This window comes from Rhea americana, unplaced genomic scaffold (assembly GCF_003343005.1).
Source record: "Rhea americana isolate MKP2758 unplaced genomic scaffold, rheAme1 scaffold_178, whole genome shotgun sequence".
Classification (NCBI taxonomy): Eukaryota; Metazoa; Chordata; class Aves; order Rheiformes; family Rheidae; genus Rhea; species Rhea americana.
Window position 1 is genome coordinate 1759038 of NW_028185905.1, and position 17311 is coordinate 1776348.

General features: G+C 39.0%; 1 protein-coding gene across 7 annotated transcripts in view; it reads left to right on the plus strand.

Annotated features, from left to right (window-relative positions):
* Window positions 1-6: 6 nt before the first annotated feature.
* TP53BP1 (tumor protein p53 binding protein 1) overlaps window positions 7-17311 on the plus strand; it is a 35301-nt gene continuing 17996 nt past the window's right edge. For 4 of the 7 annotated variants that reach the window (XM_085301563.1, XM_085301564.1, XM_085301566.1 and 1 more), the window contains exons 1-10: window positions 7-39; window positions 106-193; window positions 378-451; window positions 660-821; window positions 1138-1219; window positions 2122-2258; window positions 3471-3597; window positions 6014-6105; window positions 7148-7365; window positions 8397-9648. In XM_085301563.1, the coding sequence (XP_085157689.1) occupies window positions 111-193; window positions 378-451; window positions 660-821; window positions 1138-1219; window positions 2122-2258; window positions 3471-3597; window positions 6014-6105; window positions 7148-7365; window positions 8397-9648 (2227 nt within the window). In that variant the 5' untranslated portion in view covers window positions 7-39; window positions 106-110. The remainder of the gene's footprint in view (window positions 40-105; window positions 194-377; window positions 452-659; window positions 822-1137; window positions 1220-2121; window positions 2259-3470; window positions 3598-6013; window positions 6106-7147; window positions 7366-8396; window positions 9649-17311) is intronic. The other 3 variants (XM_085301567.1, XM_085301571.1, XM_085301565.1) reach the window with 2 other exon arrangements.

The following is a 17311-nucleotide window of genomic DNA, read 5'->3' on the forward strand; positions in this document are numbered from 1 at the left end:
GCCGCGCGGGCGGCGGCGCGGACCGGGCGCAGCGCACAGGTAAGAGCTGGGCGTGGGGGCCGCGGCGCGCGGGCCGCAGCCGCGCTAACGCCGCTCTGCTTGCAGGGCCCATGGCGACCGCCGCCCGCCCGGAGGCCGCGGGCCCGCGCAGCTGCGTCGCTGAGGAGGAGCCCCCGCCCGGCGGGGAGAGCAGGTGCGCGGCGGGGCCTCCACGGGCGCCCGGGCCCCCTCTGGAGCGGTGGGGCGCGGCGGGCTCCGGGCGGGCTCCGGGCCGGCCCTGGCCCGCGGCAGTCCCGGAGAGGGCTTGGGCGTCACTGCTCGGTGCAAAGCGAGTTGTGAGGCGGCGGCTGGGAGCAGTGAGAATAACTCTGTTGCAGCGTCCTTGGAAAGACCGGAGGAGGAGGAGATGGGGGTGATGTCGAGGACTGCACTGCTTCACCGTGCATAGAAGGTAACTTTCTGGTTCAGGTATCTGACATAGTGTCCACTGTGTCTGTACTGTTATTGTGTTTTCCATTAGTGAGGCTGAGAAGAGAGTCTGGTTTATTCAAAGTTTCATCAATTGCTGTGATACTTTTTCTTTTGTTAGTGAGTGTATCTTTGCTTGCAAAGGTGACCTTTTTTTCATGTATGTACTAGTTATAGATATTTTCTATTAGATACAGGCACATCACAGCTGCAGTTTGGAGCTTTAGAGCTCTCACAGAGCCAGGATTTTGAGAGTGACTTTGTGCCCAATGAAGGAGATGATGGGCATCAGTTTCAGCCTGGAGATGCTGTCCCTTCTTCTCTCAGACTTGTGAAGAATGATACTAAAGATGGTATGTGAAAATGAACTCAGATATTCTTTTGTTGCTCTGTCAATTCTCTGCTTTCTTTGATTTGTAGATGTTACCTTCTGTTGGCAAGAAGGGCAGGATTAGCAGCTTTTAAAAATGAGTTTACAGGGCATTGGTAGTTGAAATGATTTTTACCTTCTCTTTCCTTTGGGCCTCTTTGATGCTTTGAGACTAAATTTTTAAACATAAGGCTCATCTTGGTATTCGTATAACTTACAGAGCTGCATATGCTTCTGACTACATAGTAATCCAGATGATCTCAGTAACAAAAAAATATTTTTTTCCTCTATCTTGCTAGAACTAAATGTAGGTAGCAGTGAAACAGTCTCCAGCAGGGAAACACATACTGCTTTGGAGTGCCAGCCAGAGGAGTCTGAAAGGTAAAACAGTCCCCCTTAGTAGATCTCTTACTGAAATTCTGTAAGTTGATTTTGTGATTTATTACTAGATTTTTAGGAGTAGGAGGGACCAGGCTTCAAAGCAAAAGAGAAAAGTGAAGAGAAGGGTGATGTACCAATGAGACATTTCTGCAGGAAAAGTGCTGAGGGGATTGATACAGCAATACTGACAGAGAAGGAGAAGTGCTTTCGTCCTTCCTGGTTGAGAAAAGAGGTGTCAAGGTGTTACAAAGCTAAAGATACCAAAAAGTTTATTTTTAACGTGTGAGTGCATTGGATTATAGAAAAATATACTAATGATTTTCTCAAAGTTTAGAAAGTCAAATATATCTAAGTAAATATATAAAGTTTCAGTTTATATTGAACCTTTAGTTGAAGCTATGTCAAAATCTTAACTGCTGCAGGATAGGCCTTTCGCTACGGGAGAAACCTTGGTGCTAAATGATGTTTATTACAGGACTCTGTTAATTCTGATGTAAGAAGTTATGTGTTGGATATTGTTGAGTACTTGCTCTTGTAAGGTTTGTAGTTTGAATCTTTCTTTTATGTGAAATTTTTAGTTTATCTCATATTGTCAAACTCTCACAAAGTAGTATTTAAAAGCAGGTGAAACAAAATCCTTAGACACCACATTGAGTAGAAGTCAGTAGAACAATCTGCACGGTTTCAAGCCTCATGTTTATTAGTAGAAAACTTACAAAACAACAGGATGAACATCTTTTTTGTCAAATGAGAGAATCTGTTCCCTCCTCACACCCCAGCTTTTCTTACTGTGGTATACACAAGCGAATAGATTATGTCTGCACYGATAAATTTTCTTCACAGTTTTGTGGTACTGTTTGCATTGAATTTCTCAAGTCAGTGGCTATGTCTTGCTTTTCTAGAACTCTTCAGGAGGGACCAGAGGTTATCAGGAAACAAATGCATGTCTCTGATCTGCTTAAAACTGAGAAATCCTCTGATTCTGGTCATCAAATCTTCTCAACTCAGGAAGAGATGTTTCCTGAGGATAATGCAACAGGTAACAATAGACAAACGGCCAAAATGTCCATGCCAGTGGTCATAACTATCTCTGTTTGATCTTTTAGTATGAACAGACATTTAATATCCTGGGGTGTGCAGAGTATTTGATTATTTTTCACATAATTGCTGCTAAAATTGAAAGCACTTTGGAAACAAAAAGCTGCAACCTCTTTTACTATACTTTGGAGCAATGCCAAATGGCAGTTCTTGATTGTACAGTGAGACTGGTTTGTTAAATACATTTTTTTCTTTCTCTGTCCATTGAAAAACAAAAAAAAACTTGCTTCCTGCTTCTGAAACTGGTAATAATAATGCTGATGCTTTCTTGTGATGCACAGCCTAAAGTGTGGATAAATATTGTAGGCTTGCTTGTGGTGGTTAACTTGGGCAAAACATTCTAGTTTAGTCATCTGAGTTGACATTCATGTTAGGGAAGGGACAGGATCCTGCAACCAAAATCTCTTTACTACAATTTCGTTTGGTCTTGTTTGCCATCTAGGGTAGCTTTCCTTCCCTATAAGAGAGGAGGTTGCATGAAATAGGATCAGGAGAGAGGTTATATCTATACRTGATTCTGGGAAGATGTCTGTCTGGTTTTGGTGTCTGCAAGTAAAAAGTCTAATGAAGAACTACAGAGGTTCTTGAAAAATTAATACTGAGAGGTCTAGAAAATAAACTTCTGAAAAATAARATTTTGAAAGGCAGCTTGATCGGTCTACAAAGCATGAGCTAGATGAAGTCTCACTTAGTATGTTTTTTGTCACTCACTTGGTTTAGTTTTAATTTGTGCACTAATATGCTCTTGCATATGAACACTCTGTAACCATAAAGTTAAATAATGTCTTACTAAAACTGAGACAGTGGTCCTTGCAATGTGTATTTGCTTGTAAGAGCCTTGCCTATATTTGCATTGTAGTGCTGGATCAAATGAGCTGATTGTGGCATCATTAGAGAGTTTTCTTGAAAAAATTCCCAAGCGCAAAGACTTCTATTGTTTGGCCTTATTAACAAGTCCATTCTATGGTTACAAACTTACCTTTTCATCTTAACTGTATCATGTTCAAATTCTGCACACTAGACTTTGCTGTCCTTTTCCGGCTCTGTGTGAAAATCAAAAATTTTGCAGTAGTGTGAATATCATGCCTCATAGTTTCTGATCAACTTGTCTTATGGCCAGATTCCTATTAATGTTTTCTTTTGTTTAAAATAGCTTCTGGGAATGGCTGCATCATAACCAGAGCGGAAGAAGAAAGATCTCTGGCATGCACCCCTGCTCGCAGTCTGCACCTCCTACAGCTCTCTGGACAGGGATCCCTTGTGCCAGAGAGTCACTCCATGTAAGCACAGAGTTCCCAAACTCTGTATTTTAATAGTTTCTGTACCATTTCCACCATCTTTCTTTATTCAAGGATTCCTGATGCTATCTATTCACCTTTGCTCATACAATCAGCACAAGTTATCGTAGTTTGGGCTCCACCCATTCATGTTTTGTATCTTAGAATTTGGAATAACCACTGAATTAAATGTGAACTTCCATTCACACGGTTTGAATGGAAATTACACATTATACCTTTGCTTTATTTAGGATGGTATTAAATTAGGGACTGACAGGATTTTTAAGACCCCTTGTCTGAGTCTTTAGAGCAAAGAATGTTTGGCTTGCACCAGCTTCTTAGACTCCTAGCATCTTTCTGACAAAAAATGTGTATACGTGCATATACACCTTTTCTAAGCAAGGGATGCTTCATGTAGGAAGATTTTAGTGTAAAGAAGCAGATCTTACTTATTTCACAGAGAAGATGTGTTTGAGAGGAGATCGTATACAAAGGGAGGAAGCTCCATGTTATTTAAAGAACCACCGTATTTATGGTATAGTGAATGATGGTGTGTTCTTTGTTATAATTCAGAGGGATTTTTGCTGGGGAGGGTGGAGGTGGCATAAGGATCTTTTGGGTAGTATATAATTTAGGAGAGAGTTCAGAGATCATTATTGGGGTGTCCTTGATAATGTCCTTTGATAAAAGGATAAATACAGCTGAATAGGGAATTAGGTTGCTGATTCTAGTCTGTAAACTTGGGCTAGCTCTCATAAAGAGGTGTTTATTTAGCTGGTTTTGTCTAAACAAAGCTCCTTTTGAGCTTATCAGGTCTCTTCCAGCAAAGTTTATCTACTGATAGGTCGTTTTCTGACTTGATGTTGTGATGGCTCTTGCCTTTTCTTTGTCTTTTAATGATCCTGGATGCTATGTGCTTTATCCCACTTGTGACTCTTTTCATGTAGTCTCACAGTTCATACTAGTTCTTTCTTTGTTGTCTACTTCCTCTCCTTGCTTTAGGTTGTTTTAGATAGAAATTCTGAAAGTAGAATAGGTTTCTCTGCTGCAGGTTCTTTTTTCTCCAGTTCTGCTTTTGTTCTAGCAAGGATTCTCTGATTCTTTGAGCCTGACTTGCTTACTATGCTTTAGAGAAGACTGTTCTGAACACTGTTTCCTGGTTCCTTCCCCCTCCACCGACAACACAGAAGCCCCAAGTTTTCTACCCCTGCCCCCTCTGATGAGGGATCCTCATCTTCTGATTTCCCTGTCACTCTCTTTTTTTATCAATGTATGTTTTTATGTCTCCCATCTTAATACCATACCCTTGAGCCTTTTACTTTTCTCATCTAATTCACTATTTATCTTTAAGATGATTGACTATACTGTATCAACTGTCTGTAATTAGCTCTTTCATTTCACTCTCTGTAATGTGGAAAGCAAGGAGGTGCTGTCAAAATAACAGGGCTGGGTGTAGTTGTGACCAGCTCACTTAGTGCACCTGGAGGCAGTGAAGGATGTGCTACGGTCTCCTTAATTTCCAGTTAAATCTGTGTTGTCAGAGGAGTTCCTAGTCATGTTTTCCCAGCCAGGGCTCAAAAACCAGTACGTCATTCTTCTGATGTAAGACAGAGGCATATGGAAGAGTGAAGAATAAGAAAGCTGTGTCTCACTTATAGGAGGACAGTAGTTCAGAGACAGTACTTAAACAGTACTCTACAAAGGTTTATATGATAAATCTCATTATTTTTTGAGATTTCCATAGCTATGGTGCCATTTATTAAATCAAAACTTAATGTATTGGGTACTTGAATGAGGGATTCCCAAAACATCTGAAAATGTGTGTGTGGGGGGAGTTGTATTTTTTTTGTGGGGTTTTTTTTTTGGTAGTACATTTGTTTACTTGCTTGTTACTGTTATTGGCCATAAAAGTATCCTAAGCTGACTAGGTTGTTGCTGCTTCATGGCTTCTCATTGTGATCTGCAGGCATGTGCCTCCAAGGAGCTGAGTTGTTGGTGCTCTGTGCTGATCTATTGACCTTTGAGAGGTTTGGACTGAGTATCTTGGTTCTTTTAATGTGTACTCAGTCTATTCGTACTCAGTCTGTTTGCAGAAGCACACAGTTGTCTAAGAAGGTGCTGCCCTTACCCTTTCTTCTTACTGGGACATCATAACTGACCTTGTGAAAGGGCTGATTTTGTTTCAGCTTAAGTAGACAATGTTTTCATTTTGCACTGTTGGAGGAGCATGACTTTATTTTTGCAATGGAATGAACAGTGCTCATGTGATCAATAGCTATGTCTCAAGTCTCTTGCTAGCAAACACCTGACACTCTGTGTGAGAAGAGTTGCAGCGATAAGCTGGAGCTACATTTGGGAAGAAGCTAATAAATTTTCTGCAGATAAGTCCTTTTCCATGTTCCTTTTTCTGGGTCCGCAGTGGTTCTTCAGGCCTAGTTGTTCCTTCTCCTGATGCCTTTGGATCCAACAGTCTTGTCCCTGGCAGTCCTACTGAACAGGAGGAAGCAAAAGGTAAATGTCTGCATACTAGCCTGTGGTAGTTTTTCTATGCTCTGTTCTTCAGTCTGAGTATGCTGTCTTTTCTCAAACCCTACTTAAGTTATGCTTAAGGAATAAAACATTATTGAGAGTACTGAAAGAGGTAGACATGGGAAGATATGTGTTTGACTCAGATCCTGGTGTGCTATTGACATTTCCTGCTTAGATATCATAATAAAATCGGTACTGTTGGCTAGGTCTCCCTGGGATGAAAGGTGGTAGATGTACTTTGTATCAGATATAGAAATACTTGCAATTGTCCTCCTTTCTTGGAGGCAAGCCATCCTTTTGCTAGAGGTGATCCTTGTATTAAATATGTGCTATTAGGATAATAGTAGGGACAGAAAATTGCATTGTTAACAATTCTCTGCCTTGACTTAGATGCCTTACACTATATTAAACAAACAAAGTTCATGTATTATATGTATATTCTGAAAGGCTATGCCAAGAGAGGGTTTGTTCTATACCATACCTTGCCTCTTGTGCATTTCCTCTAAGCACCTAATGCTATTCGTGTCAGAGATAAGATATCCATGCAGACCTTTACTATCACACAAAATCACTATTCCTTTCTGCAAGATTCCTGTCTCATTCACTGCACAAAAGGCAAGGTACCTTTAAAACAAATGTTTAGTCAATGAGATTTTTTAATTCTGAATTTGGCTGTGTTTTAATAGAGGCAGCTAAAGGAAAAAAAAATGATCTCATAGAAAAACTTTTAGTAGATCTCAGACCTCTTTTTCTAATTGTGGAAGTTCTAGAACTTATGTAGCAAAATGGTTACAGGAATTCTTTAACAAAACATTTTCTCCCAGCCTAAAATTAAGGATACAGATATTTCTGTTGATTCTTTCTAAAATAATTCACTTAGAGAGAAGATTGTAGGTTCACCAGTTAAAGTATCAGAAAGTTTTTATAAGCCACTGAAGACAAAGATCTTTTAATAGAATGGTGGAAACTTTTAAGTACTACAAAGGAATCTGCCAGTAGTTTATTTTCTTCTCTTTCAAACTAGAAGAACAGATGGATATATCTCTCCCAGAAGAAGGAAGAGATTTGATAAAGGAGAAGCAGAGAGGAGATGCGCTAGTGGAGATCACCATGCCAAGTATCCTACCAGAACCTCCTGTCCTGCCACAGGCTTCAACTCCAGTATCCCTGAGTGCCCCAGCCTTCATTCCTGGGTCTTTACCTATACCATCACAACCAGAGTTCTCTCATGTGAGGGTTCATGTAAATATTTTTTCTGAGGTTTTTGTATGTCTGTTGCAGAAGATGTTTTAAGTTGGTCTCTGTGCTTCTGTGTTGGGCTTCCCAACTAAGCTGATTCTCGTGAGCTTCCCTGTTCCCACTGGTCCCTTTTATGTATTGATCATACTCTTCTCTAAGCATAGCAGTTTATTCGTGGAGAGAAAATGCAGAACAACTTAAGAGGGCACAATGAGTTATTCAATATATGATTTGTTGTCTTTTAATTTATACTAGAATTTTTTTGTGCTCTTTCTTTGTTTTTTTGAAAGGCTGTTGTTTCCAGATACACATATGCATCCTGTGTCTCAAACCATGTTGTAAGTTAGATTTTTACTAGGGTAGACCTTAGCATCATCTTCACTTTCTCTGTGACAACTGTTTGGTAATAAAAGAAATTGACTCAGCACATTTTTCTGTTAAGTTAGGTGGTCTTATTATTGGTTGTTTCTTTTGTGTTTCTTGATTATGGTAGTTACTATTCAAAGGGATTGAACAGCCAGTTGGTGATGTTAAAGCTTAAAATAATGAATTTCATCAGGTCAAGACAGAGGAGAAAGGTTTTACTGGAGACTGCAGTAGTAGAAGCAAGTAGCCTCCTCTTAGCTAAAAGTGGCTTTCATGTTAATGTAATAGATCTTCCAGAGACTCTTTACAGAACCCTTGGTTGTTTAATTGATAACAGCAACAGAATTGCAATACTTGCCTCATACTTCACGATTTGGTATTTGGAGGGGCTAACCGAGGATCATTTCTGATTCTGCCACAGAGATGCTAAGAAATAATGGATGATGATCACTTTTCCTCTGCAAGAAGGTGGCAGTTGTGACGCATGTAAATGAGGGAAAAGGTTTTCTTAAAGTAGTTCTGTGCTGAACTTGCTGTATTCTGGAATCCAATGTCATGTTCTATGACTAAAACTAGCCCTACTCTGGACACCTTGTTGCTTGATGGGGCACGTGACATTCCCAGAAGGTAGTTCATGGAACTCTTATTTCCCACTTTTTTCATTTTAGGATATCTTTATTCCAACTCCGAGTCCAGAGGAGAGGCATAAGGGAGAAGAAAAAGCTGCTGTTTTATCCCATTCATGCTTGCCTGGAGATCTCTCCGGACCCTTTGCTTTGTCAAAGATGCCTGCAGGGGACTCTGTGTCACAGCCTTCTGGTTCCTCTAAGCTGATGCTTTCTGTCAGTGAATGTAGCCAGCCCACGAATGCAGAAGACAGTTCAGGCTCTCTGAAGACTGACCRAGATGGTGAAACCACACAGATAGAGATGGTTTCTGAATGCAAGACCTCAGACTTGAGACCGAGTTCCATGGAGAATGACAATGTACCACTGAAGCTGAATGCAGGCCACCAAGCCTTCTCTGTTGAGAACTGTGAAAAAGCAAAAAAGGAGGATGTTCAGGCTGCAAGAAAGCCTGTAATGCAGTTAGTTGCGGAAGGCATAGCAGGTGATGGGTCATTGGCCCCTACAGTTTACAGTGGTCATGACTGTAATTCTGGAAGTCAGGCTGCTGCAAATCTGTCTGAGCAGCCTGAGATTTTGTTATATACTTCGGGTAAAGAAGCACAGTTGGAGGATAATCCATTAGAAGAGAATTCTGAACCTGAGGCAGTTCCTGAGACTCAGTGTGAAGAACAAGAAAAGCTGCAGGTAAAAGTGAAGCAAGTAAATGAAGATGAGTCTCTTATCAACATAACACATACTCAGAAGTTTATTCTTGAAAAGAAAATACAGTGTCATGAAGGTATGGAAGTGGAATTTGCTGATGATTCATGTAAAAAAAGCAAAAACTTATCAGATCAGACTCAAGAATTAGAAAAGGCTGGACCAGAAAACTGGGCAAAAGAAACTTCAAAAGCTTGCACTTCGGGCAATGTAGTGGTGACAAACATGGAAAAACTGTCCTTTAGGGCTGCTTCAGAAAACATGCCAAAGTTCAGTAAACTTTTATCTCCACCTTCTGTAGGAGAGCTATTGGAACAGCACAACAATTTATCTCCTAAATTAAAGACAGACATTTCCTCAGAAGTGGCACTGTGTGCCAAAAACCATTGTGATGGTTCAGGATTAAGCCAGATAATGGTAAAAGGGAATCGGCCACTGCTTCAGAAGGAAGGGGCTGATATGCTGGTGACTCAGCAAGAGAATCAAGTGCCAAAGAGTACAGAAGATACTGTTATGGCAAGGAATCTGGAGCAGGAAGAGCAGATGCAGCCACAGGAGAAGGCAGCTGCTAAGTCCCCTAGTCCTTCCAGTGGTAAGTGAATTCAGGTTAGTAGTTCAGAGGTGTATATTTTGAATAATGTCAAGGACAGCAGTGTACAATCCTCAATGTTTTCAGAAGCACTGATCTAGGATGTATGTTGACTACTGTATATAAGAGCAGCACTGCATGTGTACTATGCTTTTACTCTTTTTTTCCCCTCTGTAACACTACAACAGGCAAGTGTGATAGGTAGTTCTTTTTCCTAACACCCTCTCACTATTTTATGTCAGGACTCTGACAGAGCAACTTTAAAAATGCAGAATATTATGACCTTGACAATGCTCAAGAATTTATTTATTTATTTATTTATTTTTGTGAGAAGTAACAACAGTAGTGTCCTTGAAGGACAATGTGTATGTGGTAGTCTACTTTCCCTCTTTCAGGTTCCATACCCTTTCTTTTCTGTATTTTCAGAGGGTGAATTTTCTTGGTGGGGGTTTAGAGCATCTTTGAGCCAGACACTTGTCTAGCAAATTTATCTTGAGATTGTTTTTAAATTGAATGACTTTGCACTCATGCTTAAACTTGAACTTAAAAGTTCAACAAACGTTCTAGGAAGCAGAGGTCAACATGGAAAGAAGCAGACCAGCCCTTTCTCAGTCTGTCCTTTTACACCCCTTTTCTTGAGCTGGGATGAGATTTTATGCAGTGAGTTAAAATAAGGAATGGTTCTGGCTGAATCTTAACCAACAACAAATTAAAAAAAAGATTGTCTTTCTGGATCATTTCCCCAAGCTCATTTACCGTGCCTCTCTGGGTAGCTCTGCTGGCCAAGGATCAGAAATAAGTGGCTAGAAGTGATGATAGAAGGAAAGAATGGGACCGCTCTAGGAATGATCCCAACAATGCTGCCTTAAAATGTTGATCTGACTAGAGCCTTATGCTGCCTATGTGCATCACCTCTATGTATTGTTATTGTGATTGTACTTCAGTGTTAAAATCCTTTTTAACATGCTATTGTGTAGTTAAATAAGAAAACTAGGATGCTGTCTCTGAATTTTGTGAAGATTTTGCCTCTTAGTTGGTGGTGTTTTAAAACATAGAATATGGAACTCAAATGAAAAAGTATCATAAAACAAAGTTTCATTAGAACTTTGTATTGTAGCATACAAACTTCTGAGATGTAAGCAATCTTTCTGTTAGAAATGATACTTTGGAGTTTTGCAGAGTTGGCATAATGTGTGATTTTTTTTCTAACAGAAATTTGACAGAAGATGAGGAATTAATTAACTATGAACATTCCACATAGTTCTTGCCTCCGTTTGTGGAAATTTATATGTATAAGAATATAGGCAGAGAGAGAGGCCATTCTGATAACGTAGATGGTTTTTACAGAAGGGAGGGAGTGAATCTTAGTGTGTCCTGGTGCAAATTTTCTTTCAACCGGCTATTAAGTTTTGTCTTTTTAAGTTCATAGAAGCAATGAGTTTGTTCTGTATTTGCAGATAGATTGAATGTGTTCCTCCTTCTTGTGATGGCAGTAGGCAACTTCCTGTCTCTGAAGTAGGAGAACACGACAGTTGAGTCTGGCAACGCTAGTTGTCAATAAGTAATTGTTGTCTTTATGTCCTCTGAACTGACTAGTATGCTATTAGAGGCTCATTTAACCCATTACACTGATTTGCTGGGTACTCTATTCACTATGAGTTATTTGGGACCTTCAGTTAGAGTAATATGGAAGATCAACAGAGTTGAGCAGTGCTGTTAGAATTAAATGAGATGTTTAGCAGGGAAGATGCTCTTGGACCAACTAGCAGATACAAAATCTCCAGTCTGGGATTTTGGTTTGTGGAATCTAAAAAGTCATAGGCTAAGTAGAATTTCTCTTTTCACTTGAAGGTTATAACATTGTTACATAGTCCTATAGTCCATTCTGTAGAGCGTTATACAAGTGATCCTGTTTTCTAGTTTTCCATTTGAGAAATTAGTGTAAGAAATACTGTTTAAAAACATACCCTCATGCTCAGTCTAATTTTTCCCTTTACATGCTCCTAGTTGCTAACTACCCTGAAAAATTTCCTGCTCTTTCTCAGTGAGGGACATCTCTCTTGTTTCTTCTGGCATTTTTTAAGAGCTGTGGAGTTCTTCAGAACTTCTCTGATCAGCCTCACTCATCTGATATTTTTATTTCTGTTTTCTGAACTACTTGTTTACTTTTTGCAGTTATGAACTGATCTTCACTGCTGTTTATGGCAGCTTTGGCTGTTTCTTTCTGATAGCTTTTGAGCTCATTCTTATTTGATTCCCTCCCCTTTTCTTCAGTTCTTATGACCTTGAACCATCCTGACTTCTCGAACATGTGATCCTGTTTGGAAAGGTCAAAATGGCAGATTTCAAAAAGGAGCAAGAGGAAGAGCTTTCTTCTTTATGTCTGAACAGAAGTAGGTGAGATGAATTTGAAGTGCTAGATGGAGATTTGGATGAAAAGGGTATGAGTACAGTACTTGTGTGTGTTTTTGATACCAAATTTTCTGGCAAGTTTGAGAAACATAAATATTTAATAGTATGGAGCTGGCTAATGAGAGCAAACTTGAGGTATTCAAAAGCAGGATGAGGATATCTTGTTTAGTGAGACAAGAATGACAGGTAAATATTGATTTCTGTAGAAGTTAGATTACAGTGAGGTATGGAAAATAAATTTGAATGCTTATGCAGGTAATCAGTTTTCGAAGGACTTCCAGCACAAGATAATAGCAGTTTTCAAGCTAGACTTTGTCAGTACCTCATGATCTTTTTTTTAAAAAAACAAACAAAGCTCAAATTATTGTCAAGAAGTGTGGAGCCTTGTGGCCATAGAGTCTTCATTTTGAGCTAAGCATAGATTTAGCCTTATAAAAATTCCCTTGCGTTAGTGGATCTGATTCCTCCTTGCTTTAGATTTGAAAATTCCACTTTCCCAGTGTGTTTATTCATACCTATACAAATAATTAAACCTGTTCTTCTGAATGTGGCAGGACAGGTCAAATGTTTGGGATTTTCTTTCTTTTTTTTTTCTTTCACATCCCATAACTAGTGACCATCAGTTTATTTCTGAATCTTAAAGCAAACTCTTTAGATGTTGAGATATTAAGTAAGAGTATTTCAGTTGGCCAGAAATGCCAGGAGTTCAAATATTACTTAACGTGAAGTTGAATTGGGAAAGAAAGTAGCATGTAGTAAAAAGCATGATACTGCACAGAAATGAAATAAAATTGACTAGATAAAGTATATACTATTAAAGCATTAATTAAGGAGTATATTTTTATGGAAGATACCTTCCACCCTCCTCCTCCTCCTCTTCCTTCCCCCTCCCAGACATGTTTGAATTCCCCTCCTCCCCTCTTAAAAAAAAAAAAAAAAGGAAGAAGAAGAAGAAAAAGAAAAGCAAATAAATGAGTTTCACCATTGTATCAGAAAGGTAGCTTTTAGGCATATTCTTATTTGAATTCTTCATGTTCTCTTGAAACTCATCAGGCTCTGGAATTGATACTAACCAAGATACATGGTACTGTTAAGATCCATTAAAACAGTGTCAAACTCTGTTATTTCCTCTGCTAGATCTGCTCTTACCATTCCTTGCTGAAGTCCCATTTGAAGTATCTGAGTGCAAAATGATCTTTCCTTTAATTTTTAGGAACTGTTGCAGGTACCCTATATTTTCTACTGCCTGGCAAAGCATCTGTTTATGAAACAGTCATTCTTTTGGGATACATTTTACCCAAGTACATTTTACATTGCATGAAATATGTTAGGGACATCCATTGCATAATGCTAGCTGTTTTGTAGTTCCTATCTACTCTGTGATTAGAAAGTGGGGACTGGAGACTGTTTGCATACCAGTGTATTTCAGGATCATGGATGCAGTTTTGTTCCTTTTGTTCACATTTGACAGTTTAAAATAGCAAGTAATTGTTATGTTCTGGTTCCATTTTGCCAGCCATGATACTGAAAAGGAATTTGTTAAGTTTTCATTTTGACTTAGTGTTAGTTTTAGTTAAAACTTCTTAAATCTGAAAAAGAAAAAAAGAAAAATCCCCAACCAACCACCCAGCGTTTCAGAAGGAAAGTATGACTATTCAGTTGAGATAAATGAATTATATATGTACCCTTGCCAGTGATACTTAGCGCAGTGGACTTGAAGTGTTCAGATCTCAAAACTATATTATCCCATGGTGAATTCATTCTGCACAGTAGATGGACAAAACAAGTGTATTTTTTGCTCTTCTCCTCTAAAATGTTTTAGTTCTTGGATAGTTCTTGGAATCATAGAATTGTGGAATAATTCAGATTGGAGGGAAACTCTGTAGGTCATTTGGGCCCAGCTCTCTGTTCAAAGCAAAACCAACTTAGAAGATTGGTCAGGGCTTTATCCAGTCAAGTTTTGAGTATCTCCAAAGATGGAGATTACACAAGTTTTTTTTTTCCTTAGCATCTAATTGGAATTTCATATGAATTTTCCATCTGTTGCTTTTCACCTTATCACTGCACATCTCTGAGGAAAGTCTGGTTCTTCTCTGTACCCTCCTGATACTTCCACTTGCTTAATTTCTCATTTGAAGATGGAACATATTAGCCACTACTTATACACTGTGTGCTTCAGACCCRTAATTATTCTGACAGCTCTCCGCTGGACTCAGTTCATTATGTCAGCATCTATCTTATACTGAGTTTTATATTTGCCTTTGAACTTTATGAAGTTTCCATCAGACCATTTATTTAGTTTGTTGAAATCATTCAGAATAGCATTTTTACTCTCCAGCATATGGATTGCTTCTCCTAAATTGGTATCATCCATGAACTTGCTGAGGTTGCATTCTATATTATCATTCAGGTCATGAATGAAGATATTAAGCAGTATTTTCCCCAATATCAGCCCCTGAGAAATGCCACTGGTAACCAGCCACCATCTGGACTTTCTTGATTGTCTCTTATAGATATCTTAATCAGCATGAAGGGTCTCTGATGGAGTCAGGGTGGATTTGTGGTCTGAGGTCCATAGCAAAACTGTCTCTGAGCTCAGGCTCTTTTTTTTTTTTTTTTTTTTTTTTATGAGGGCAATACAGAAAGTTGACTACTACTGGCCTTTCTTTGTTAAGGAGCAGTTATTTTCTGTCAGATGTTCATGAGCTCCTTCCTTCCACTGGCAATTAGGAAATAATGTTGGTGCTGTTTGAGCTAACCAATACTGATGTACATTTTTCTTTTTCTGAATGTTTCATTGAGCTTCAGAATCTTTCAAATTTCAGATTCTTGGTCTAAGTAGAGTCTCTATTTGTCTTGCAGCTTCCACATGAGAGAAACAGCTGTTTCTCTTATTTAGCCCATTTTGCAAAACTATGAAATGTTTTGCTTCAGCCAGAGAAATAGCTTCTGGCAATATGAAGGTGTCTTGTTGAGAAAATTATTAGTTTATTTCTGTGTTCATATCCAGTAGGTTTGTCTCAGGTAAGATGTTAAGTGCAGCAGAAGTTGCACAACCTTTCTCCATTACTTGCTGTGAGTTTTACTGTGTTTGGACTTAAGGCATTTTGACAGTTTGCATTAACTGTAAAGAGTCTTAAAAACAGAGGGAACRTTCTCTGAGTTTACTTTTGTCAGCACAAATTTGATTACCTGTTAATGCTGTTGTTAGAATGACTGTTCTGAACTTAAGAGTAGCCATGTTGGGACAGACTAAAGATCTAGCGCATCCCAATGTCCTCAGCATTGTCGAAAGCAGAAGCTTAAGAATAGGCAAGCACATAATCAACTTTTTCCCAAGTACCTTTTTAGTTTACAGTAAATGATTTCTTAACAATTAATCTATTCAGTTTCCTCTTGCAGCTGTATTAACTTCTAGCATTTGCATCATCCTAGGGCAAAGAATTCTAGTTTAGTTGTGTGTTGCTTGTAGATGTATTATCTTCTTTTGATCTGAACTTGTCTTGAGGTGTTTTATTTGGTGCCTCCTAATTCTGACAGTGGAACTCAGTGAAAAGGTAATTGGCCATAACTCCTCTTCATGGTGCTCCTATGTTACAGGCTTCTGTTATATCTCCTCTCAGTCACCTTATTTTTTTTTGAGCCGAAGAGTCTAGGCTTTATTAATTGTTCCTTGTGCAGAGTGTGTTCCATAGCTGCAATCATTCTGTTCGTCCTTCCCTTGAGACTCTAATATTCTTTGTGCCTTCTGAGAAGTGTACTCTGTATTCAAAACTCAGGTTTTGTTTTACTTTCCTGATAATTATTAATATTTGTTTTGCTTTTGAGATTGCCTCTGAACATTAAGTTGTTCAGAGCTCCCTTTTTAGGGCCTGTGTTTTCACCACTGAAATCCGTGCAAACCACAGTACTTTTGACACAGTTTGTGGAGCCATAGCTCTCTCTAAACTTTGTTTACTTGGGAAGGCAGTTTTACGATTCTTGTTTTGTTTGGGAAACTCTGTATGTGTTGTGTTACAAGAGCCCCAGTTACATGTGGCACACCTCTAGTAGAGGGAATGGATAGGGAGAAGAGGTGGAGTAAAGGGAGCTGCGCTTGAACTGCTTGAGAGCTGCAGACTGGCCATTGTTGTAGTGGTAGTATCCTAGAAGCATCAGAGTTGTGTGCAAAAAGGGAAGTGGGACTTATCTTTTTCTTTAGAAAAGAGAGGGATGACAGCTATACTTCAGTTAACTTGGCACATTTGGAAGCTGCCATTATCCCCTTTTATATGAGGGCACAGTCTTCTGCTGTGCTAGTAACCACCACTGCTGTGCTGTGCTGTAATACAACACAACTCTTCCTGTGAAAGTGTTGTCCAAACAATTGTTAGTATTAGCAAACTTGTGGGAGGCAAAGTGGGCCAAAGAAAGGTGGAATCTTTTGGTGCTGAAAAGTAAAAGGAAATGTTATAGAATGATGGTCTTAAGGATATAAGCAAAGTTTGTAGGGAGAAGTAGCCTTTTTTGTTATTAGAACCGTTGATGGAGTTAGGAGAAAACAATTAAGCTTTCAGGCATACAAGCTTTTCAGGTCTTGTGAATGTGGAAGTTTGTTTATTTTCTCTAAGAGTATCAGTTGATTTAGTACTAGATTATCTTTTCGTATAAATGTAGGCTGATCATTCCTGTGTTTTGTTCTTTTAATAATTTTGCTATTAGTCTGAAAAATGTGGATTTGTAGTCTAGAAGGAAATGTGACATGTAAATTGATCAAAAAAATCCATGGGGTTTCTAAAAGATGATTTTTAAATAAAACATTTTTAAATGGAGATCTGCTGTAAGTCATAGTATAGCAACCACATGCAAGCTATTAGTGAATAATGGTCATTGGTGTATGATCTTTTGGTATGAGGTGTACTCAAGGAGCACGAGTATGAAATATCTGCCTGCTACAAAAATACACCTAAGTCCTTAGATGGTCTTAGGTATGTTGTAGATGCTGAATTATTTCTTTAAAATTTGAGACAGTAGGGCAGGTGATGGTGAAGCTAAGCTTTTCACTGGTCAGCATTTTCTGTGGGAGCAATTACATCTCTTTCATGTCCTGTATTTATTTATGGCATCCTTTGCTGCAAGGTAGTTGTATAAATCATATTGTAGTGTCTTATGCAGCTCTTTCCCTCGCTCTTTCCCTCGCTCTTTCCCTCGCTCTTTCCCTCGCTCTTTCCCTCGCTCTTTCCCTCGCTCTTTCCCTCGCTCTTTCCCTCGCTCT